This window comes from Megalobrama amblycephala, linkage group LG20 (genome assembly GCF_018812025.1).
Source record: "Megalobrama amblycephala isolate DHTTF-2021 linkage group LG20, ASM1881202v1, whole genome shotgun sequence".
NCBI lineage: Eukaryota > Metazoa > Chordata > Actinopteri > Cypriniformes > Xenocyprididae > Megalobrama > Megalobrama amblycephala.
Genome location: NC_063063.1, coordinates 31,972,335 through 31,996,841, shown reverse-complemented (window position 1 = coordinate 31,996,841; position 24,507 = coordinate 31,972,335). Strand labels below are relative to the sequence as shown.

General features: G+C 37.9%; 1 protein-coding gene across 2 annotated transcripts in view; it reads left to right on the top strand.

The window, feature by feature from the left end:
• Positions 1-24,507, top strand: part of fmn2b (formin 2b) — a 58,985-nt gene extending 34,478 nt beyond the window's left edge. For both annotated transcript variants that reach the window (XM_048170065.1, XM_048170064.1), the window contains 10 exons: positions 4,348-4,439; positions 4,651-4,780; positions 7,038-7,184; positions 7,326-7,385; positions 7,477-7,597; positions 10,794-10,886; positions 13,532-13,583; positions 15,589-15,738; positions 23,465-23,546; positions 23,764-24,507. In XM_048170065.1, coding sequence (XP_048026022.1) covers positions 4,348-4,439; positions 4,651-4,780; positions 7,038-7,184; positions 7,326-7,385; positions 7,477-7,597; positions 10,794-10,886; positions 13,532-13,583; positions 15,589-15,738; positions 23,465-23,546; positions 23,764-23,790 — 954 coding nt within the window. In that variant the 3' untranslated portion in view covers positions 23,791-24,507. The remainder of the gene's footprint in view (positions 1-4,347; positions 4,440-4,650; positions 4,781-7,037; positions 7,185-7,325; positions 7,386-7,476; positions 7,598-10,793; positions 10,887-13,531; positions 13,584-15,588; positions 15,739-23,464; positions 23,547-23,763) is intronic.

The window sequence follows — 24,507 nt, the reverse complement described above, 5'->3', positions numbered from 1 at the left end:
AACATACAGAGTCTTTTGCAGTCAGACTCCAGTAATGCACCTAATGATCGCGCTAATGTGTTTTTTTCCCTCGTTTTATGAGTGCGAGTTTCCAGTCTGGCACGTATACAGATGTCAGTCCCGTATAAATATCAAGCCGCTGATCTTCTAGCAGCGGCCGCTCGCTGTCGTATCTGTATATTGTCTTTTGATATCTGCCTTTGAGTTTGCGTTTGAAGGCGCTCGCGGCCGAGCCTTTGTGAAAGCTGCTTCATATTAAAAGTATTTACACTTAAAACGCAGTAAATGGGATGCAGAGCGCAGGCCGTGGAGGCAGCGCTCGTCTAATCACCGCGTTTGAAGTGCCGTGTGTATATGTGCGGCTGTGATAGATCTCGTGATGATGCTTAATGGAGCCGAGAACTTTTCCAGAGTTTATATTCACGCCTGGGCCGTACACAAGTCGCTCTCCTGAACCAAAGTGTTTGTCTTAGCCTCATTTTTTCAGTGCGTCTCTCTTGTGTCTGAGAGGGAGAGAGAGCAGTTTTCTCTCTTTGATCACCTTCCTGATGGCCCTAAACCGCTCGGCTGTGTGCGTTTCTGTGCCGTTTGATGTCGGCTGGTTTGTTTATGAAGGTATTTATTCTGCAGCTCTGCTCGGAGGGAAACTCTGCCGTCTGTGTGGCTGATTCTCTTACACACCTAGTGAATGACGATGAGTCAGGAAAACTTGCATTTTAAAGATGTGCTGCATTCAGAGCACTTCATATGTTTTTATTTTTCCCCATATTGAGCATTATTTTGACACTTGATTGGTCCGAATGGTGTCTGATTGGATATGCATGTGCGTGATGATGCAAATGCCATCTGATTGGATATGCAAATGCGTTAACGGGTGTAATGGTACATGTAATTGTCTCGAACCATCACGGTTCGGTGCATACAGTCAGACGACGAATACTGTCAGTCACAAGTGATCCACACTCCAATCCAGAAGGGGGCGCTTTCGGTAAAGCTGCAATTTCCTTCTAATCTCTTCCGTTTCGCTTTAAAATATAGCATTCTGTGCTGAATTTAAATGGGTCCGATACATTTTCTGGTCTGTGGCGGTTCGCACGACACTAACGTGAAACCAGACTTCATTCGCCCCATTGGAAAGCATATGAATCATTCCCTATTCCTTATATAGTGAACTATGAGCTATTCACCATGTAGAAAATAGTAAATGTGTGAAGTGACAGATTTTAGCCATGTCTATTTATAATGTTAGGGGGTGGGATGCTGTAAATTCTACAGAGCATTTGATTGGACAGAAAATCTGAGTAGCTAAAGGTGATCAAAATCATTGATCCATATTGGCGGAAGTGAGACTGTTTTGAATGCTTAAATCTTCTAAATGCCAATTTTGTCATTGTTTTGGAAAACACTAGCTTATATAGCTTAATAGCAGTAAGGCTAACATATTCATACTTAAAGCCAAAAAACTTCATTAGATTCCATGGGGACTTTAAAAAACGAGGTACGTACCGACCCGTCATTTTTGAGTACCATTACACCCCTATTATGCGTGATGTTATATGCCATCTGATTGGATATGCATATGCATGATGATGCAAATGGCATCTAATTGGATATTTATATTAGGGCTGGGCGATATATCGCATGCGATTCTCACGCGCATTTCGTCAGTAAAGCCGGTTCCCTGATTACCGCTAAATCGCCATCACCTGCTTTCAAATGGAGCGCCTTTTAATAGACAGAGCCGTAGTTCACGGACAAGCCACGCAAAATCGCGTTCAGTATCGAAGATGAATCGACTAAAAGGCGCTCCATTTGAAAGCAGGTGATGGCGATTTAGCGGTAATCAGGGAACCGGCTTTACTGACGAAATGCGCGTGAGAATCGCATGCGATATATCGCCCAGCCCTAATCTATATGCGTGATGTAAATGCCATCTAATTGGATATGCATATTCATAATGATGCAAATGCTGTCTGATTGGATATGCATATTCGTACTGATGCAAATGGCGTCTGATTGGACATGCAAATGTAATGCAAATACCATACAATTAGATATGCATATGTGTGATACAAATGCCCTCTGATTGGCTATGCGTGATGTAAATGCCATCTAATTGGATATGCATATTCATACTGATGCAAATGCCGTCTGATTGGACATGCAAATGTGATACAAATACCATATAATTGTATATGCATATGCGTGATGCAAATGCTCTCTGATTGGTTATGCGTGATCCAATTAGATGGCATTTGTATATTCATATGCATGATGCAAATGCTGTCTGATTGGCTATGCGTGATGTAAATGCCATCTAATTGGATATGCATATTCATAATGATGCAAATGCTGTCTGATTGGCTGTGCGTGATGTAAATGCCATCTAATTGGATATGCATATTCATACTGATGCAAATGCCGTCTGATTGGATATGCATATGTGATGCAAATACAATATAATTGGATATGTGTGATGCAAATGCCCTCTGATTGACTATGCATGATACAAATGCCATCTAATTGGATACGCATAAGCGTGATACAAATGCCCTCTGATTGGCTATGCATGATACAAATGCCATCTAATTGGATATGCGTGATACAAATGCCATCTAATTGGATATTCATATGCATGATACAAATGCCGTCTGATTGGCTATGCGTGATGTAAATGCCATCTAATTGGATATGCATATTCATACTGATGCAAATGCCGTCTGATTGGATATGCATATGTGATGCAAATACAATATAATTGGATATGCATATGTGATGCAAATGCCCTCTGATTGGCTATGCGTGATACAAATGCCATCTAATTGGATACGCATATGCGGGACGCAAATGCCATCTAATTGTATATGCATATTCATAATGATGCAATTGCCGTCTGATTGGATATGCATATGTGATGCAAATACAATATAATTGGATATGCGTGACGCAAATGCCCTCTGATTGGCTATGCATGATACAAATGCCATCTAATTGGATATTCATATGCGTGACGCAAATGCCATCTAATTGGATATGCTTGATTAAAGTGCCATCTGATTAGATTTGCATATCCGTGATGAAGCAAATGCCATTTGATGTGAGTTTCACAGCTGCTGTTGGTCTCAAATGCATCTTGGAGGTTATTTAAACATGATTGGCTGATCAGTAAAAATGCATGAAGCGACCAAATGAAAATGCACTCATTTACAGTTTGGTCATGTTGCCACAGTTCTAGGTGGTTGCTAAGGTGCCCTGGATGATTAAAAGGTGTTTACTAAGATTATTGCTTAGAAAAAATTGATATCATCATAATTACACAGTTGATTAATCACAGTACATTAAGCTAAATGTTATGTTTAAATATGAAATTTAAATTTGCATTTTTCTATGAATAAAAATACTCATTTGCATGCATTTCCAGACCAGAAATCGGAACATTGCATAAAGCCAGGTTCAAAATTCTTATTTGATTGTTTTTGACATAGAGTTAAAGGGTTTTGGATTCTGAAATCTTTGTATCACTCTTGCTGTTGACTTTTACTGTCAACAGCAAGAAAAAAAACCATTTTCACTGTTTTCAGGAGAAAAATAAATGTTCTATAGAACAGGTGAATGATATGAGCACAAGTGTGGTGTGTGTGTGTAAAGCTGCTGAAGTGGAGATTTCTGACTCAAACTCACCACCTTTTAAAGAGATGAATTGAGATTGAAATCTACAGACGCATAAAGATAAAGTGCAACAAAAAAAAACTTTTGGATGTTTTCGTTTCACTAGTCTCAAAGAAGACAAACAATGGTTTTGCCTGTTGTGTCTCACATTTAGCGACGCTTAAACGATGCAGGAAGGTTTTTGAGCTTAATCTCAGTTTCTGTCCTCTATGGTCTCTTGATGATGTGCTGGCGTTGACGTAGTGCGTATCTGTCTCTCTGTCTTTCCTGTGTCAATTGCGTCTGGCTGTTTGATGTACTTTCACAATACCACATTTTCCATAATTTGCGGCCCCAAACTCCGTTTCTGTTGTTCTTTTGCTCGGAGAGAAGGAAACTCATGAGACGGTGCGGCTTTTATTGGACTCTGGCTTCCTAACGACTTTGATTACGACTCTGTTCTCCTTCCAAACGAACCCAAATAATAATGCGGCTAAACGCAAAGAACACCAGTGTGCATATTTGTGTAAAATACAGTGGATGCTGTGAAAGTGGCACTGACTACACCATCAACATAAAGTCTGATTCACACTAAAGCGTATTCTGACCAACAACTACTGTAGATGTCAGTTTTATTCTTTCAGTTTATTGTCCAATAATAGTTTGTGTTGAAAATGAAATACTGTTTTGTGGTTTCAGAGAGCACAGCAAGATGAGCTGGAGAAAATCGAGAAACACATCAAATCCTCAAAAGACAAAGAAGGAAGCAAACCTCTGGACAAACCCGAACAGTGAGGAAAACGCATACAAAAGTTGAAAAGTTGAACCGAAGTGAAAAGTTTTCATAACTTAATATATGCAGATCAGAACATATTTTTGTTTGTTGGGAACGAGTCTTAACCAGGTGCTCTTCATTTTTGTGGGAATTATTTCTTTAACGTTGAACTGTTTGAATTTATAGCTCAAAACTCTCTAAACATTTTAATTTGTTTTTGCTCACAGGTTCCTCCATCAGCTCTCCCAGATTCCCGATTTCTCCGGACGAGTCTTCTGTATTCTCTTCCAGTCGACCTTCACTGAATGCATCTCGTCTGTTCAACGCAAACTCCAGATTCTGCAGAGAGTCTGCAAGGTGCGGTACAACAACCAAGCACTGGATTAGTGTCCTAATCACCTAAGCATCCTGATTGTTTGTAATGAATCATTTGAACCATTTGTGAATCTAAAGTGAATCAAATACAGGAATCATTGATCTGAATCAGGCAGAAAACTCGCTTACTCACCGAATTGACTCAGATGACTCTCTTACTCACTGAATTGGCTCAATGACTCACTTGCTCACCATATTAGGCTTGTTCGAGATGCATCGCCGCTGTGCAAACCGATCAGCGTATGACAAAGTGTCACGAGAGTAATTCAAAAGCATAAGGACTCGTATGCACTCCAAATGCTCTCGTGGTACTTTGTCATACACAATTGGTCTGCATGGTGCCGATGCATCTCGAACAAGCCTGTTGGCTCAGATGGTTCACTTGCTCACAAAATCAGCTCAAATGACTCGCTTACTCAACGAATTGGCTAAGATGACTGACTAACTCACAGAATCGGCTCAGATGACTCGCTTGCTCACCAAATCAGTTCAGATGACTAACCGAATTGTCTCAGATGACTTGCTTGCTCACAAAATCAGCTCAGATGACTGACTTACTCACAGAATCGGCTCGGATGACTCGCTTACTCACCAAATCAGTTCAGATGACTAACCGAATTGTCTCAGATGACTTGCTTGCTCACAAAATCAGCTCAGATGACTGACTTACTCACTGAATTGGCTCGGATGACTCGCTTACTCACAGAATCGGCTCGGATGACTCGCTTGCTCACAGAATCGGCTCGGATGACTCGCTTACTCACCGAATTGGCTCGGATGACTCGCTTGCTCACAGAATCGACTCAAATGACTTGCTTGCTCACCGAATCAACTCAGATGACTAACTGAATTGGCTCAGATGACTTGCTTTCTCACCAAATCAGCTCAGATGACTCACTTGATCACCGAATCAACTCAGATGACTAACCAAATTGGCTCAGATGACTCGCTTGGTCACCAAATCGACTCAAATGATTCACTCGCTCACCAAATCAGCTCAGATGACTCGCTTGCTCACCGAATCAACTCAGATGACTCACCAAATTGGCTCAGATGACTTGCTTGCTCACCAAATCAGCTCAGATGACTTGCTTACTCACCGAATTGGCTCAGATGACTCTCTAACTCACAGAATCGGCTCAGATGACTCACTTACTCACAGAATTAGTTCGGATGACTCGCTTGCTCCCCAAATCAGTTCAGATGACTAACTGAATTGGCTCAGATGACTTGCTTGCTCACAAAATCAACTCAGATGACTGACTTACTCACAGAATCGACTCAAATGACTCGCTTACTCACCGAATCAACTCGCATGACTAACTGAATTGGCTCAGATGACTTGCTTTCTCACCAAATCAGCTCAGATGACTCACTCACCGAATTGACTCAGATGACTCACCAAATCAGGTCAGATGACTCACTTGCTCACCGAATCAACTCAGATGACTATCCAAATTGGCTCAGATGACTCGCTTGCTCACCAAATCAGCTCAGATGACTCGCTTGCTCACCGAATCAACTCCGATGACTCACCAAATCAGCTCAGATGACTCGCTTGCTCACCGAATCAACTCAGATGACTCACCAAATCAGCTCAGATGACTCGCTTACTCACAGAATCGCCTCAGATGACTCGCTTGCTCACCAAATTGGCTCAGATGACTAACCAAATTGGCTCAATGACTTGCTTGCTCACAAAATCAACTCAGATGACTCACTCACCAAATAGGCTCACATGATTTGTTTACTCATAGAATTGGCTCAGATGACTCAATCACCGAATTGGCTCAGTTGACTCGTTTGCTCACAGAATCGACTCGAATGACTAAACGAATTGGCTTAGATGACTCTCTTGCTCACAAAATCAACTCAGATGACTCACTTAAAAACAAAACATTGTGCTTTTGTAAAATAGAGGATGACACTTTCTGCTGTCACAATCTCCTTTTCGTGAAGTTTGTGGAGCGCGTCACAAATGAATCGAAACTTAACGTGTAGGCTACTAGCAAGCTCTTGGTGCCATCTGAACTCGCCATTCTTGTTTTGGATTGGTGCGTAGATTGTCTCCTCTTCTGCTGCTCTTTTGTCCTGTTGTGGCGCCCCCTTCTGGATTGGAGTGTGGATCGCCTGATGCACCGAACCCTCTAACAGATAACAGATTCTTTTTCAGCCGTCACAAACACAAAGACTGTCCCGTTTTGTCCTTGAATCCAGGTTTCTATGCTTCTCTCTCCAGACTCTTCAGAGCGGTTCTGGAGTTCTGAAGATTCTTGGTTTAGTTTTGGCTTTTGGTAATTTCATGAACGGAGGGAATCGCACCAGAGGTCAAGCAGATGGATTTACGCTAGACATTCTGCCCAAACTCAAGGATGTCAAGAGCAGCGTAAGAGACAAACACACACACACACACACACACACACACACACACACACACACACACACACACACACACACACACACACACACACACCTTTTAACTGGTTTAGTTGATGCAATCAGCTGACTTTTCTCTTCTGGTTTTCAGGACAACAGTAAAAGTCTTCTGTCATACATCGTGTCATACTACCTGAGACACTTTGATGAGGTGAGGTTAATTTATGATGCTCTCACAGAACTGCATGGTCCAAAAATGTTTAAAAGTCTTCAGTGTGTGTGTGTGTGTGTGTGTGTTTCAGGATGCGGGCAGGGAGACGTGTGTGTTTCCCCTCCCAGAACCTCACGACCTGTTTCAGGCCTCTCAGATGAAGTTTGAGGACTTGACTAAAGATCTTCTGAGACTCCGAAAAGATCTGCGAGGTAAAATTAAATAAATATTGACAGATGGATGAGTGTATGTGTTTATGACTCAATGTACCCTTGTGTTCAATTGCTGAAGTCCTTCCTGAATCAGCTCTGATTTCTAAAGTTTTGTAGCTTAAAGTGATTCTCCTCAAGCGAGGAAAAAAGTTGATTGACAAGCTTTGGCTGAAAGTTGGGAAAAAGCCTTAAAGTCTGAAGGTTATTGATGTAATTTGAGACTTTCTACAGTGTGAAATCAACATAACTTCGGATCAAATACAAGAAATGACTGAAAAGGCTTTAGCATTGTGATCCGTCTCTGTTAAAGCACAGTCATTTCCTAAGGTCAGCCGTTAATGGGCCTGGAAGTTGTTAACACTTCTGAAATGGTTAGCAGGCCTTTACTACATACTTTATTGTACCTCTTTAACACAGTTCCTCAATTGTTTATTAAAAAATTCTCTTTAATTTGCGTCTTTGGCAGCCGGTACGGCCTCGATCAATCACACGAATAAGGGTTTCGCTCCAGGAAACAGACGCTGCTGTAATTGGTCCTGCTGATTTCGCTCTGATTGGCTGTTTTTATTTCTTCGTGAGGTTAACAGAGCTGACAATCAGCACAGACAAACATTTCTCGCATACATTGTTCAACCTGTGGTTATTCTTCAATGCTGTATCTAGAGATCAAAATATGACCGCAAACACACAGCATCGCTCTTGAGTTTTGCTTTGTCAAACACCACTGAAAATAGACCGAAACAAACTGATAACTTTGTAAAATCCAGTTTTTCTGGGAGGAATGTGTTTGACTAAAATGAACATTGTTTTATTCTATAAACTAATAACATTTCTTCCAAATTTGAAATAAAAATATCATTTTGAGCATTTATTTGCAGTAAATGACAATTGGTCAAAATTATCAAACAAAAAAGATGCAGTGTTTTATAGTCCTCCAATAAAGCCAGGAAAACAAACACAATCATAACATTTCTACACTGTAAAAAATTATTTTCATGATTTGTAATCGCAGCATTTTTTCTTTTGTCAAATGAACTTCAAAAATTAATGTGGTTCAGATGACATATTTTGAGTTTGTTGATTAAACCTTAATTGTATTAACTCAAATTTTTAATTTCAATGAACTTAAATTCTAAGGAAACCAGCTAACTTTAAGTTAAACTAAAAATAATTTTTTACAGTGTAGCAACACGATACTAATGTTTTAACTTCAGAAGAATTACGAAATCAACATTTGGTGGAATGAATATATATATATATATATATATATATATATATATATATATATATATATATATATATATAATATAAAATATAAATATAATATAATAAAAATATAATATATATAAAAAATGTGTACACTACCGTACAAAAGTTTGGGATCGGTATGATTTTTAATATTTTTAAAAGTTTCGTCTGTGCACCAAAGCTGCATTTAATTAATTAAAAATACAGTAAAAACAGTAATATTGTGAAATATTACAATTTAAATCAGCTGTTTTCTATGTGAATATATAGTAAAGTGTAATTTATTCCTGTGATCAAAGCTGAATTTTCAGCATCATTACTCCAGTCTTCAGTGTCACATGATCCTTCAGAAATCATTCTGATATGATCAAAAAACATTTAATTATCAATGTTGAAAACAGTTGTGTAGTTTTTTTTTTTCAGGATTCCCTAATGTATAGAAAGTTCAAAATAACAGCATTATACACTACCGTTCAAAAGTTTGGGGTCAGTAAGAATTTTATTTTAATTTTTTTGAAAAGAAATTAATACTTTTATTCAGCAAGGATGCATTAAATCGATCAAAAGTGACAGAAAAGACATTTATAATGTTACAAAAGATATTTCAAATAAACGCTGTACTTTGTATTCATCAAAGAATCCTGAAAAATAAAATCTATCACAGTTTCCACAAAAATATGAACTGTTTTCAACATTGATAATAATCATAAATGTTTCTTGAGCAGCAAATCATCATATTAGAATGATTTCTGAAGGATCATGTGACACTGGAGTAATGATGCTGAAAATTCAGCTTTGATCACAGGAATAAATTATATTTTAAAGTATATTAAAAAAGAAAACAGTTATTTTAAATTGTAATAATATTTCACAATATTACTGTTTTTACTGTATTTTTAGAAGACAAACTACTTTTAAAAACATTAAAAATCTTTTGAACCGTAGTGTATTTAAATGTATATATGTATGTGTGTAAATATACATACATGCACACACAAACAGAGTTATAGGTTATAGTTTAATTATATTATTTATCAAACATTTTTAACAGACTCAAAAATAGTTTCAGGGTTGAGTTTTTGTCTTTTTTTTTTTTTTTTTTTTTTTTTTTTTTTTTAACTGCTGTTTTATAGTTTTAACTTGTTACCCGCCGTGACATTAAAACACAACTAGCAATCAGAGGAAGGCAGCGTTTGCCCTCAGGTGGAGTAATGTCTTATTTCTCCGGTCGTGAGGAAAAGCTCTCGGTAATCGCCTTCTGCCCAGACTGTTTCCCGTGACCGTAATTGGACTAATTGCTGCATGTTTTAGCTGAGAATGAAAGATTGCTTTCTGGGAAGGAAGTGAAGATTTCCCCCCTCGCTCACTTCTGCCTCCTTTAATCTCTGAGGTTCACAGGTTAACGTGTTTGATTTGTCTAATCCTGGAGTTTATCCACACATTCTGCTCGTTTTGTCTTTGAACAACTTGATACTTTGACACTTCTCTCTTTTTCTTTTTTTCTGACTGAGTTTAAGAAGCAGCAGGTTCACACGGTTCAGACGTTGCATGAACGCTGCAGACGATCCCTTTCAAACAGAGTTTACATGCTCACCGCTGCTTTAATAAGCGGCTCATCTGATGAGTTTCGTTCACATCAAGATGGATGGTTTGTTTCGGTTTAGTGAGGGTAATCTCAGGACCATCCCGATGATGTTTGCAGATGTATTCAGATCGGTCAGTAGTCTCTCAAACTGCTCTCTGACCCTTCTGGAGGTCAAAGGTCAGGGGAATCATTCCATGTGCTTTTGAGATGCATTGATCGTTTCAGTTCAATCGTCAGTGTGTGTTTGCGTTATTTTAGTGTCATTGAGATGCTATTATAGTTTTTATTAATATTTTGCATTCATTTTTATGCAGATCATTATTTTTGCAACTCTTTATGACTGTGAAATGTCCTGTTTCCCAGCATGCACTGCACAGGTGGAGAAGGTTTGCTCGGTCACGACGGAAGAGCATCTACAGCCCTTTAAAGACCAGATGGAGACGTTCGTCAGTGAAGGTGAGCGACCGTGGGAGTCACAGATCTGTCCTGCGATCGGAGTCGCTGAAGTGTGACTGGTGTCAATTAAACTTGGGAATTCCTGAGATTCTTCCCATCAGCGGTGGAACAGAATTCCTCCGTCTCTCCTGAGAATCCACTTAATTCAGCGCCATTTCTTCTGCCGTGGGTGAAAATTAGAGGCTAGGTTTGCTAATGCGTTGTGACCTCCGGAGCACCGAGCATGAGATTCGACTAACCCCGAGTCGCATTAATGTGCGTCTCTGACCCACCAGGACTAGACGTCTGCCAACACACACACACACACACACACACACACACACTCCCAGGAAAACCCTTTTTCGTTCTTTGCTTAAGGGTAAAAAGAGTTGGAAATGCCTTTCCAGAGATATACTGTTAGCAAACATCCCTACGGCGCACTCAATTAGATGAATATGTAATTATGTGCTGTGCGTTTCCTTTAATAAACAAAAAAACAGCAGTTAAGAAAACATCTGATCGTAGTGTGTGGATATTTATACAGCACTTTATACATTAAACCGCTTTAAAGCAGCAGTTTTACATTATTAAACATGAAAAACAGTGTCATTTTACTCGCGTCTGACCTTGATGGACTGAACAGAAGAAATAAACCGGCGAAGATGTACACATGGATAAATAGGAGGAGCCTCAGAGCCACACCCACCTATTGCATCATCGCCATGGACCAATGGGAGTTTGTTTACCAGCTGGAGTGAACTTTTCTGGGAAGTTCAGAAACTTCCAGAAACAAACTTTTTGTCCTGATTTTTTTCCGGAATGAAGTCACACCAGTTCATTCTTCGATTTCGCTTGAAGTATATCAGTGGCCTTTAGTTAGGAGAAATCTGGTTCTGATTTTATCAAAACTGCAGCAGAATGATGTATTGTCATGCAGAGATGCAGCAAAAGTGTTCCAAAAACATGTGAAAACACACATTCATCACATACTGTCTCTCTCACACACACTCTTGACAGACAGACCGGTGATTCGTGGTCTTTCATGGCGTTGAAGCCTTAACTACTACCGGCCTCAATTTGTCAAAGAGCACCTTGAGCGGTGACCCCTGCTGACCTCTGCGCTTCTGAGGAAGCCTCTCTCTTTCTCTCCTGAAAGAAGCCAATAGACCAAATTCATGCATATACAAATTTATACATTTTATATATTAGCGGTGGGTGAAAAAATCGGTTCACTTACAATTCGCATTGATTCACAAATTTCAAAAATCAATTTTCTAAAGTGTTACACTTCAACATCACAGCACTGTTTAGAGTTCTGGACATGTTAGAGTGTTATTAATCACAATAAGCCGTGAAAATCCCGAATTCAGTTCTCTTTTACAGCTTATTGCGCTTGCATGATCAAATACACACACGATTGTCAAAATGCACATTGTGTGGAGTTGTCTGTTATGTCCTATGCGAGTGTAAACGGTTAAAAGAAACTCGGATGTGTATCCTGGTTTACCAGGTAAGCAACGCACATGCATCCGACCATCCACGTGATGTAAAAGAAAACATGATTCATCATCTTCCATTGCTCCGTGGTCCAGTTCTGATGCTCACGTGGTCCATGCTCTTTCGGCGGTGGACAGGGGTCAGCATGGGCTGGTCTGCGGCAACAAACTGTGATGCACTGTGTATTCTGACACCTTTCTATCAGAACCAGCATTAACTTCTGAAGCAATTTGAGCTACAGGAGCTCGTCTGTTGGATCGGACCACACCTCGGCCGCCCATGACCCTGTCGCCAGTTCTCCACTGTTCCTTCCTTGGAGCGCTTTTGATAGATACTTCACCACTGCAGACCGGGAACACCCCACAAGAGCTGCAGTTTTGGAGATGCTCTGATCCAGTCGTCTAGCCATCACAATTTGGCCCTTGTCAAACTCACTCAAATCCTTACGCTTGCCCATTTTTCCTGCTTTCATTTTCGTTTCAGTTGAACTCTGAATCTGACCTGCAGCTCTTTCATGAATCACATCAAAAGCAGCAGCTTCTTTCTGTTTCCTGGTCAAGTGTCTGTTTTTCCTACACTGCTGCTTAAGATGAGCGTTATATTTCTCCTGTGTTTTGGTAAAGGATTGGATGTGATCGGTGATGCTTTTAACAAGTTACCACAACTTGAACATCATACCAGACAGAGTGAAAGAGCTGTACATCTGTCATTAATAAGCGACGGACAGTAAACGCTGCTCTCGTCTGATCAGGTCGAATCTCACCTTTACACACACTTATCGTCTGATGTCAGATGATTTAACGGCAGCTGCTGCTGCTTCTCTGGCTTCAATTACACAACCTGATTCCATGTTCCTAGAAACCGTCCGATCCTTGCCTGACTGTCTGTTTCTGTGTCTTCTGGAACAGAGACATCTGGGAAAATATGGGAATGATGCACGACACACTTAAATCTGTCTGAATGATCTCACTATTGTCTTCTGTAGAGCTTCTTTACAGCTCAAATTGTTTCATAATTAATACCTTTTTTGTAACATTAACACTGTTTATTTCTGTGAAGCTGCTTTCAAACAATCTGTACTGTATAAAGCGCTGTAGAAACTAATTGTTTTATAATTGTAAACTCGCATGGAGGTTCAAAACATGACTTTTATTCTTTTCTTTTTACAGCAAAAACTGAGCTGGAAAGTCAAGAGAAGCAACTCAGTGAAACGCACAAAATGTAAGGAGTCATTTTTGCCATGTCTTTTCTGTCTTTTTTTTTTTTTTTTTATGGAAATAACAAAAAAAAAAAGGGGGGATTAAATTTGAAATTATCACAAAAATTGAGCTGCTAAAAGGATTTAACGTAGCGTTTCCATTGTAACGCAGTCAAATTTAAAAAACATTTTCGCAGGGTGAATTTTGAGTGTTTAAACTTTTGAATGATACCTAATTTATGATGATTATTAAAATATGTAATGGGGAAAAGAGGCAATAACCCGGAACACAAACAGTTAACAGGTATAATAAAAATCTTCCTTTCTACTTATTTAAGAATTAAGATGTTTTTTTTTTGTTGTTCCCAGAAGTATTTAAGATTGTCACAAAGACAACTTGTAATTTTATGAAATTTTTTCAATAATTGCACTGAGGAACATTTTACAAACTCCTTAGAATTTATCTTTAAAAAATTGGTATGTTCTTTAAGATTTTTGTGAATCAGTCTTTTTTACGGATCTTTAGGTGGAAAACTACGGAAGCTTGTTTCCACCATGAAATAAAAAAATAAAGGTAATTGCGACTTTTCTCTCACAATTCTGACATTTTTTTTTCTCTAAATTGCAAGATGTATAGTCGGAATTGCGCGATGTATAGTCGGATTTTGCGTGATATAAAGTCAGAATCGCGTGATGTAAAGTTGGAATTGCGAGATGTAAAGTCGGAATTGCGAGTTTTAAAGTCAGAATCGCGTGATGTATAGTCGGAATTGCACAATGTATAGTCGGAATTACGCGATGTGTAGTCGGAATTGCGCGATGTATAGTCGGATTTTGCTTGATATAAAGTCGGAATCGCGTGATGTATAGTCGGATTTGCGAGTTTTAAAGTCGGAATTGCGAGATATAAAGTCGGAATTGCGTGATGTATAGTCAGAGTTGAGAGTTTTAAAGTCGGAATCGCGTGATGTATAGTCGGAATCGCGTGATGTATAGTCGGAATCGCGAGATGTATAGTTGGAGTTGCGAGTTTTAAAGTCAGAATCGCGTGATGTATAGTCGGAATCGCGTGATGTATAGTCGGAATCGCGTGATGTATAGTCGGAATCGCGTGATGTATAGTCGGAATCGCGTGATGTATAGTTGGAATCGCGAGATATAAAGTCGGAATCGCGAGTTTTAAAGTCGGATTTGCGAGTTTTAAAGTCGGAATTGCGAGTTTTAAAGTCGGAATTGCGAGTTTTAAAGTCGGAATCGCGTGATGTATAGTCGGAATCGCGTGATATAAAGTCGGAATTGCGAGATATAAAGTCAGAATTGAGAGATTTAGTCCGAATTTTGTGATATAAAATCAGAATTACGAGATTTCTAGTCAGAATTGCGAGTTATAAAGTTGGAATTCCAAAATATAAAGCCAGAATTGTGAGATTTAGTCAATTGCAAGATATAAACGCGCAATTGCGTGTTATGTCCAATTGTGAGGGGATAAAGACTGATGTTTTTATCACAGAATTGTGAGTTTATATCGCAATTCTGACTGTATATAAAGAAAATCTGACTTTATGGCCCAGTTTCACAGACAGGGCTTAAGTTAAGCCAGGATTAGGCCTTAGTTCAATTAAGGTATTTAAGTAGCTTTTATAAACATGCCTTTGAAAAAAAAAAAAAAAAACATTACTGGTGAGTCTTGAGACAAAACAATGGCAGTGACATATTTTAAGATATCTCAGTACAAGTTGCTTTCAGTTAAAACATGCATTTTAGTCTCGGACTAGCTTAAGCCTTGTCTGTGAAACTGGGGGAATAACTCACAATTGCAAGAAAAAAAGTCAGAATTTATTTCATTTTTTTTATTTAGTGGCAGAAACAAGCTTCCATAGAAAACACTGAACGAACCTAGTAACCAAGTTTCTCCAGGAAAATAAAATAAAATCTCTCTCATTTTGGTGCCGAGACGTTCTGTTCCCTCCACGAGGAATTCTTCGAACTGCAGTCGCATCTCTCTGAAAACTCCTGTTTGTGCCGCAGGTTCCTGGAGCTGTGCGTCTTCTTCTCGGTCAAGGCCAAGAGCGGAGAGAAAGAGGTTTCTCCCAACACCTTCTTCTCCGTTTGGCACGAGTTCTCCACCGATTTCAAAGACACCTGGAAGAAGGAGAACAAGGTCATTTTGCAGGAGAGGTATGCGTGTCAACAAACACCTTTTCCCTCCATAACGTCAGTGTTTAGTCCAGGATCATCGTGGTGAAATGCTAGACGGCGAACGTCGGTTTACACCCAAAAACCCCGAAGCTCTTTCTTTATCCTGGCTGATTAATGAAGTGCTCCTTTCTGTGGAGGAGTCGCTCTTTAAGTGTTGTGAAAACATCTTTGGAGGGGCGAGGTGTGCTTTAGAAACGCCTGCCGTCCAGCTGCGTGATTTAATGTGGCGTTACTGCAAATACCTGAGCCTGCGTCCACAGGTGCATCATGGGATGGCTACATTCTGGTCTGAAATATGCGAACGCTCTGTCAGAGGGAATATACGGCGCTTCCGCCGCGGTCGGATTTGTTACACCTTGCGTCTGTGATGGAGGAAAGCTTTGTTCTGGCATGGAAAAGTGTCCGGAGCATCATTCCTGGAATTAGACGCTCCTGAATCTTCCTCGTGCGTTTGTTCTGCACTGATATTTGTGTGAAGATCAAAGATGGGTCTGACGTTTATGACCCTGCAGAACGGAGCAGTGATGTTGTTCCTCAGTATATTTGTCTTGTTTTCCAGTCAAAATCTCTAAATATTCTCAACTCTTGTGCAGTAATGTGATGTTCAGGCGGTGTCTTCACTGAAAGCACTTTAACTCTCCCATAACTTGTGCCATGTGTTTAATATTAGATTATATCTGCCACGTTACGAAAGCGAGAGCGCGTCAAATGAACCCTGTGTTTGTTTAACCCCGCTAATGAAAAGAGTACCGGAGCGGTACCGTTAGCTTCCAGTGGTGCGATGGAGCGTCGCGATAGCGCCGAAAGTCAACAGATACAAACGAGCCCTTCAGCCGAGCTTTACATTATTCATGAGGAAGAGCCACCGAGGGCCGGCCGTATCTCTACATCTGTCCTGAAACGGCCGGTCCGGTTTCGCCTCTCACATGCAGATTACAGGCCCTTCGTTTCCATTTTTACTGTTTTTTACTTTGCTAATTTGCTATTATTTGTCATTCTCTTTATTTTCCTTTGTTTTTCTTTCATTATTTATTTATTATTTGTTTTTTTTATTGTTCTTTTGTCTTTCATTTAATTTTGTTCAATTATTTTTCTTTTATTCTTTTCATTTTTCTCTTATCTTCCGTTTTCCTTTTTCTGTTTCTTTATTTGTTTTAATTGCTATTCTCAATTTTTTTTTATCTTTTTTTTTTTTGTTTTTATTTCTTTATTTAATTTAATTGTTTTGTTTTGTTTTACTTTTCTCTTTATTTTTTCTTTTTCTTTTTCTTTCCTTTTTCCTTTATTTTTCTTTTGTCTTTTAATTTTCTCTTTATTTTTGCTTTATTTATATATTATGTTTTTATTGTCATTCTCCATTTTTCTCATCTTTTTCTTTACTTTTCTTGTTTTTTGTCCTTTTTATTTATGTATTTCATTTAATTTTTTTTTGTTAATTTATTTTCTCTTTATTTTTGCTTTGTTTTTCTTTTTCTTTCTCTTTTCCAGTTTTTTTCTTTAAATTTTGTTCATTTAACTCTTTATTTTTGCTTTTTTTTTTTAAATTTATTTATTTTATTTATTTATCATTATTATTATTATTATTTAGATTTTTATCATTCTCTTTATTTTTATTTTTATTTTCTTTTTGTTTTTCTCATTCTTTGTTCTTTTTATTTGTCTTTATTTAATTTAATTGGTTTGTTTTGTTCATTTATTTTTCTTTTTTTTTTCTATTTTTTTATTTTGCTTTTTTCTTTTATCATTTAGGGCTTAGGTTTTTTAATTTATTCATTTCTTTTTTATCTTTCCTTTTATTTCTATTTATTTAATGTTTTAATTGTCATTCTCTATTTTTCCCTTTTTTTGCATTTAATTGTTTTGTTTTATTTATTTTTATTTGCTATTTATTTATTTATTTATTTATTATTGTGATTCTCTTTATTTCTTTTAATTGGTTTGTTTTTGCTCATTTATATATTTATTTTTTGCCTTTATTTTTTATTAATCATTTAGTGCTTTTCTTTTTCTCTTGTTCTTTTATTTTTAATTTAATTTGTTTTCAGTTATTTCTTCTATTTTTCTTTTTATTTTATTTATGGTTTTGTATTTGTTTTTCATTTAATTTCCTTTTTTTGTTCATTTATGCTTATCTTTCTATATATTTATTTATTTTGCTTTGTTTTTCTTCCTTCCTTTCTTTAACATTAATATCAAACCATTAAACATGTCGACTTCCTGTCGTTCCTTCTGCTACTTTTGCGTCTGACCCGTTGGGTGCCAAATCATCTTTCCTCATGGCGTGTGGGAACGGCCTACGGATCCCGATGGCCGGAGCCCATGACCTCTGACCTCCGGAGCGGCGAGGTTAGCGGCGAGCTCTTGTCTGCCAGGGCGTGAAACTCAATATGCAGCGTATAATTCGAAACACAATCGTCCAGATGTACGAAACGAGACGGGCCCGGTCTTTCCCAACGCTCGTACCTGCAGCGATAAGACGGCGCTTTATTCCGCACAGAGCGCCTTTATCTGAGGGCCGAAACGACACTTCTGACTCCCGGAGCGCGTCTGGCATCTGATAGATGAGTTCCCAGAGAGTGTTGCGTTTCCTTTGACATTCGCTGGCCTCTTAATCACACGATCTGCTGCTAAAGTGTTTGCCTTTCTCCAGCAGCGGCACCTAAAACCCCAAAGAATTTTCTCTCCCTGTCACTCGGCCCCAATTTGTCATGAATGCTTGTCGTTTGTGCGCTGGAACAGAAGGGCGGCTGTTTGGAGCGTCTCGTCATCTGGAGCCAAGAGAGACAAATCTGTCTGACACAGAAAGCACTCAGCGGAGCCACTCAAGTGAAGAGCCGCGCCGCTGCTTTGTTTCCCGCGCGTCTTCTCTGCCCTGGAGCTCTTCTCGTACGTGTGTGTGTGTTTCTTTAACCCCGTCTGGGTTTGAGGGCTGAACTGAAGTAGCAGCAGTGTGACGCAAATAAACATCTCACTGCTGCTTTACAGGTAAACAGAACTTGGTTCAATCTAATGTTCAAGAGCAGTCGTGTCTCTCGTTGAATTTGTTTCGGTGTCTGTTTATTTTCTACTCTGTTCTGGTGTTTTGAGCAGCTGATTATCTCTCGTTTTATAAGGTCCTCTTTAAGGGCTGTTTGTAATCGCAGACGTGATATTAGACTGTAAAGTCAGTCGTGTGTCTCACACCTCCGACACTTTCACAGAGTCTCTGTCCAGAGATCGGCTCGTAAAAACGTGTGGAAGAACATCAACGTCTCCAATACACTTTCTTGCTTTCTCTTTCTTTCTTTATTGGTATTTTTTTTTTCTTTTTTTTTTATTATTATTTTTTAGTTTTATCCTTTTCTTTCTTTATTTTTTTCTTTATTTCTTTTTATTTTTTTATTTTTTATTTTATTTTTGGTTTGGTTTTATTTTATTATTATTTTTTTTTTTAATTTCTCAGTCATTTTCTTTTTTTTTTTTTTAGTCTTCATTTTGTTTGTTCTTATTTCATTTAATTGTTTTGATATTTTTCCTTTTATTTATTTATCGTTGTCTTTTTATTTTTTTATTTTTCTTTACTTTATTTTTATTAGTTTTCTTTTTATTTCACTTAATTTTATTTTCTTTCTTTTTTCTTTTTTATTGATCATTTTATTTTTTTAATGTATTATTATTTTAGATGTATCTTTTTCTTGTCTTTCTCATTTTAATTTTTTCTCTTATTTCATTTAATTTTATTTTATTTTTTATTTTTCTTTATTTTATTATTTTATTAAGCTTATTTTCTTATTTTCTTTTATTAGTTTTCTTTGTTTGATTTTTTTTCCTTTATTTATTGTCATCTTTATTTCTTGTTCTTTTTTTCTTTTTCTTTTATTTCTATTTATTTTTATTCTTTTTTTTACTTATTTTTTTCTTTTGATAATATTTTTCTTCTTTCTTTTTTCTTTTCATTTAAATTTGTTTCTTTATTCCTTATTGATAGTTTTCTCATTATTTTAGTTTTTTTTTCTTTGTTCATTGTTTTAATTTTGTTTTTCTTTATTTTTATTTATTACTTTTTTATTTTTATTAGTTTTCCTTTTATTTCATTTCATTTAGTTTATTTTTAAATCTTTCTTAACCTGTGAAATGACTTACAGTCGTTTCTAAAGTCCAGATTGTCTCGCAGCACAAGCATCTCTCTCTCTCTCTCTCTCTCTCTCTCTCTCTCTCTCTCTCTCTCTCTCTCTCTCTCTCTCTCTCTCTCTCTCTCTCTCTCTCTCTCTCTCTCTCTCGGAGTGGGTGTCGATGTCTTCATCACGAGCGGAAGGTTGTGATGCGGATCGTGACCTGCGCCGCAGCACCACCATATTTGGCTGTGAAGGCAGCGTCTCGTCCTCGTCCCGGTCCAACAGACAGAACGGCACTCGCGCTTCTAAGATACATGGATCTTTTCCTGTGCGCCGGGATGTTTTTACGGTGTTTGAAGTAGCTGCTACTGATGTGCAGGAAGAATATCTCTCTGCCTTTTACCCGCGGCCCATAATTCTCCCTCCAGTAAACATTTCAAGCGCTCACAAGGCCGGCACACACGGCGCTCTTAGCAGCCAAATACATCACAACAGATGATCCGTTTGCTTTGCACTTCTGTTCCAGCGGACGCGACGCCGCGGCGATTGAGTTACGGCTCTGAATCCGTCTTGTTTTATGAGCTTCAGCTCTCCGAGGTCATCGCTTCTGCTTCGTTTGGCCTCTTCGGATCGAAAAATCTGTAGAAACAACTCACTCAGGATGCATTAAGATCCTCTGACGTTCTCCAGTACTGATATAATAATGATTATCAGGTTTAATAATGCAATAAATGCATCATTCTCATCCAGTTCCTTCTTGAACAACACCAGATTCACACTCACTTTTAAATAATTTAATGCCGTCGGTTCATAAATGCATTTAGCATCAGAGGATTCATCTGTGACTAAACATGGCCAATTATGGTGCTCGGGCTTCATTCACCGGTCGGAGGTCATGAAACGCAGCGCAGCGCCTGGCATCCGTCCGCACACATGACCTGCAGAAGAAGTGTAAACGAATCCGCTCCTGCGCTGCTTAATCATCTGCGTTCAGCCACAGAGGAAGATTATAATAACTTCCGAACGCTCCGATTAAGCGGCGTACAGATCTGTCAAGACTAGTTGATGTTAACACGGACGAAGCGTCTCCTGACCGGTCCTCTGTTTGTGTCCTGCCACAGCAGATCAGCCACTCAAATTCACACAACACGCGTTCAAAGCAGCTTTACAGGAAGTCATGATGTTAATGTTTATAGTATCTCAATATCTTCATGCCTTATAGTCGCATTTATCACATCAGAGCTGGATGATATAGTTAAACTCCTGAGACGATATAAACAAACAGTTGAGTTTACATAAAAACAATGCCAGCAGGAATGAAAGCTGTTATCAAGGCCAAAAGAGGGCCTTACGACAACAACTCACTGTGTGATGAAGCCTGTAGAATACAGTTAGAATTACCCTAAAATTCAACATATTAGGGGAAAAATTCCTCTGTATGAGTTTCTCATATATATATATATATATATATATATATATATATATATATATATATATATATATATATATATATATATATATATATATATATATATATATATAGAGAGAGAGAGAGATAGATAGATAGATAGATAGATAGATAGATAGATAGAGAGAGAGAGAACCACTAAGATTTTTAATGTTTTTAAAAGAAGTTTCGTCTGCTCACCAAGGCTACATTTATTTAATTAAAAAAATAAAACAGTAATATTGTGAAATATTATTACAATTTAAAATAACTGTCTTCTATTTGAATATATTTGACAAAGTAATTTATTCCTGTGATGCAAAGCTGAATTTTCAGCATCATTACTCCAGTCTTCAGTGTCACATGATCCTTCAGAAATCATTCTAATATGCTGATCTGCTGCTCAAGAAACATTTAATGTGTACAATTGTACAAAATATTTGTGTACAATATTTTTTTTCAGGATTATTTGATGAATAGAAAGTTCAAAAGAACAGTGTTTATCTGAAATCTAATCTTTTGTAACATTATAAATGTCTTTACTGCCACTTTTGATTGATTTTAATGCATCTTTGCTGAATAAAAGTATTCATTTCTTTAATTTCTTTTCAAAAAATAAAAATAAAAATTCTTACTGACCCCAAACTTTTGAACGGTAGTGTATAATGCTACAGAAGCTTTGTATTTCAGATAAATGCTGTTCTTTTGAACTTTCTATTCATCAAGGAATCCTGAAAAAAAAAAAAGTACACAACTGTTTTCAACATTGATAATAATCATAAATGTTTATTGAGCAGCAGATCAGCATATTAGAATGATTTCTGAAGGATCATGTGACACTGAAGACTGGAGTAATGATGCTGAAAATTCAGCTTTGATCACAGGAATAAATTACTTTGTCAAATATATTTAAATAGAAAACAGTTATTTTAAATTGTAATAATATTTTGCAATATTACTGTTTTTTACTGTATTTTTAATTAAATATAAATATATAAATCACATGAGTGTTGTTTTTGTCCCGAATAGCACGAGTGCAAATGTGATACTGATTTTATACAACAGTTCAATAAATAAGTTAATATTGTAATATATTTTTGACACTGTTTGTTACCTATAAAGCCATAGCAGAATAGTTGTTCTATAAACTCAGCAGCATTTCTGAATGAATCTGGTGAATTATTCAATGGCTCATTCATAGTCATTTACTTCATTCCTGAATAAATCAGCTGTTTGAATGAATGAATGACATATTTATACATTTACCACCACCTACTGACAGTTTTAGTTTCTTATTTAGAGTATTATTTTATTAAACAGGACCTATAATGCCTTTTTCACAAGATGTAATATAAGTTTCTCCAGAATGTGTCTGTGAAGTTTCAGCTCAAAATCCCCCACAGATCATTTATTACATCTTGTCAAATATTTAGGTGTGAGCAAAAACATGCCGTTTTTGTGTGTGTCCCTTTAAATGCAAATGAGCTGATGCTCCCGCCCCCTTTCCAGAAGAGGGCGGAGCTTTAACAGCTCAACAACAACAAAGCTGGAGAATCTCACGCAGCCAAAATGACGACAGTGTTCAGCCTTACATTGTTCAAACCGGAGTCGACACTGATGGAGAGACTCAGGAAGAAGTTACAACTTTTAGACGTTTCTGAATGGTTAGTGGATAAATTGATGTAGTTGCTGTGGAGTTGATTCAACTCATCCACTAGATCATGTTAATCTTTTGTGTTGAATTGACCCTCGTTTTTGAAGCAGTCCGGCGTAAAATGACGGCATGACAACAACACTCTACTACTACAACTCTTCCTCTTCTCTAAAGCAGCCCAACATGGCCCCGCCCCCTTTGTTGCGTGTTCTCGGGGGCGGGGTTTATGTAAATTTTAGGGTTTGCAGATGTTGTTTATGATCAAACAGCAACATTACACACTAACTAAAGTTAAAAAAGTGAAATCATAATCAAGGACCCCTTTAAGAAAAACGTTCCATATTAATAATAAAGTGTGTGCGAGTGTGTTGGATTGTGGGTAACTGGGTATCATAGTTATAGTTGAGGATAAGGATTAGCCCTGTCCTGTTCATCCATTTGTGGTTCATAGTTTTTATGAGAATGAACTTGTTTCAGCCGCTGCTTCAGTCACTCCTCATGTTTTCTCAGGCTGAAGGCGGCGGAGGAGTGTTTCCGACAGGTGAAGGAAAAGGCCACGTACAGCGTCAAACCCAAACACGCGTCTGGAATCGTAAGTCAGATTTATCTACATCTCTTTTCACACACAGAACATGTTAATGTTCAAACCGTTTCGGACACTGAGAGAAAAGAGCTGATGCTGCAGTGGATATTATGAGGGAATTAAAGTGTTTTTGACCTTGGATGAGTGTAAACCTGCTGTAGGAGACGCTAAACACAATTAGTGAGTCTTTAATAATTAAATTGGCCTCTTTTTTTGTCTCCCTCAGAAAGCAAAGTTGGGTATGAAGATATGAGACGTCTGATGAAGGCTGACGAACGCTCTCGGGCTCTTGCCGTTCGATCTTTAATTCGCTCTTACACACACCGCTTCAGTGTTACTACTTCTGCCGTACGGACACAGGAAGTGATCTGCCCTCAGAACGTGATGTCACATCCTGTGCGGTGATGAACATATCAGATGTTTGCTCCAGAATTCCCACTGCAATCACCGCTGAAGTTCGCTGCGCACACCGGAGGACGGAAGCAAAAATCATCAAAGAAAAGTGTTGTTTTATTTTTAGAGAAATCTGATGCGTCTTTATTCGTGAACATCAGCGGCCGACCGTCACGAGCTTTTAATCAGCGCACTCGTTTAACATGTTCAAAGCACAGCAGAGCCAAACACCCTCCCGTCCTACAGGACCTGAAAGAGACACTTGAGAAAGTACAGTGTGATCGAAAGAAACGGCGAACGTTCAGGAAATCAACTCAGTGTTTTTGTGAAATTATGCAAGATTGTTTTGCTGCATCCACACACTCACTTAATGTATTTAAAAATGAGGTTTTTTTTAAATTAATGTAAATGTTATTAACATCTTTATGTAGCGTTCTGGTTTGTTTTTAGCATGTCCGTGTTGGAGGTGTGGATCCGTCTGCGCTCCATGTGCAATAACTGTTTGTATCTGAACGTTTTGAGAAGAGTGTAATTTATGTAAAATAAAGCGATTAATAAATTCAGACATTTTAATTTA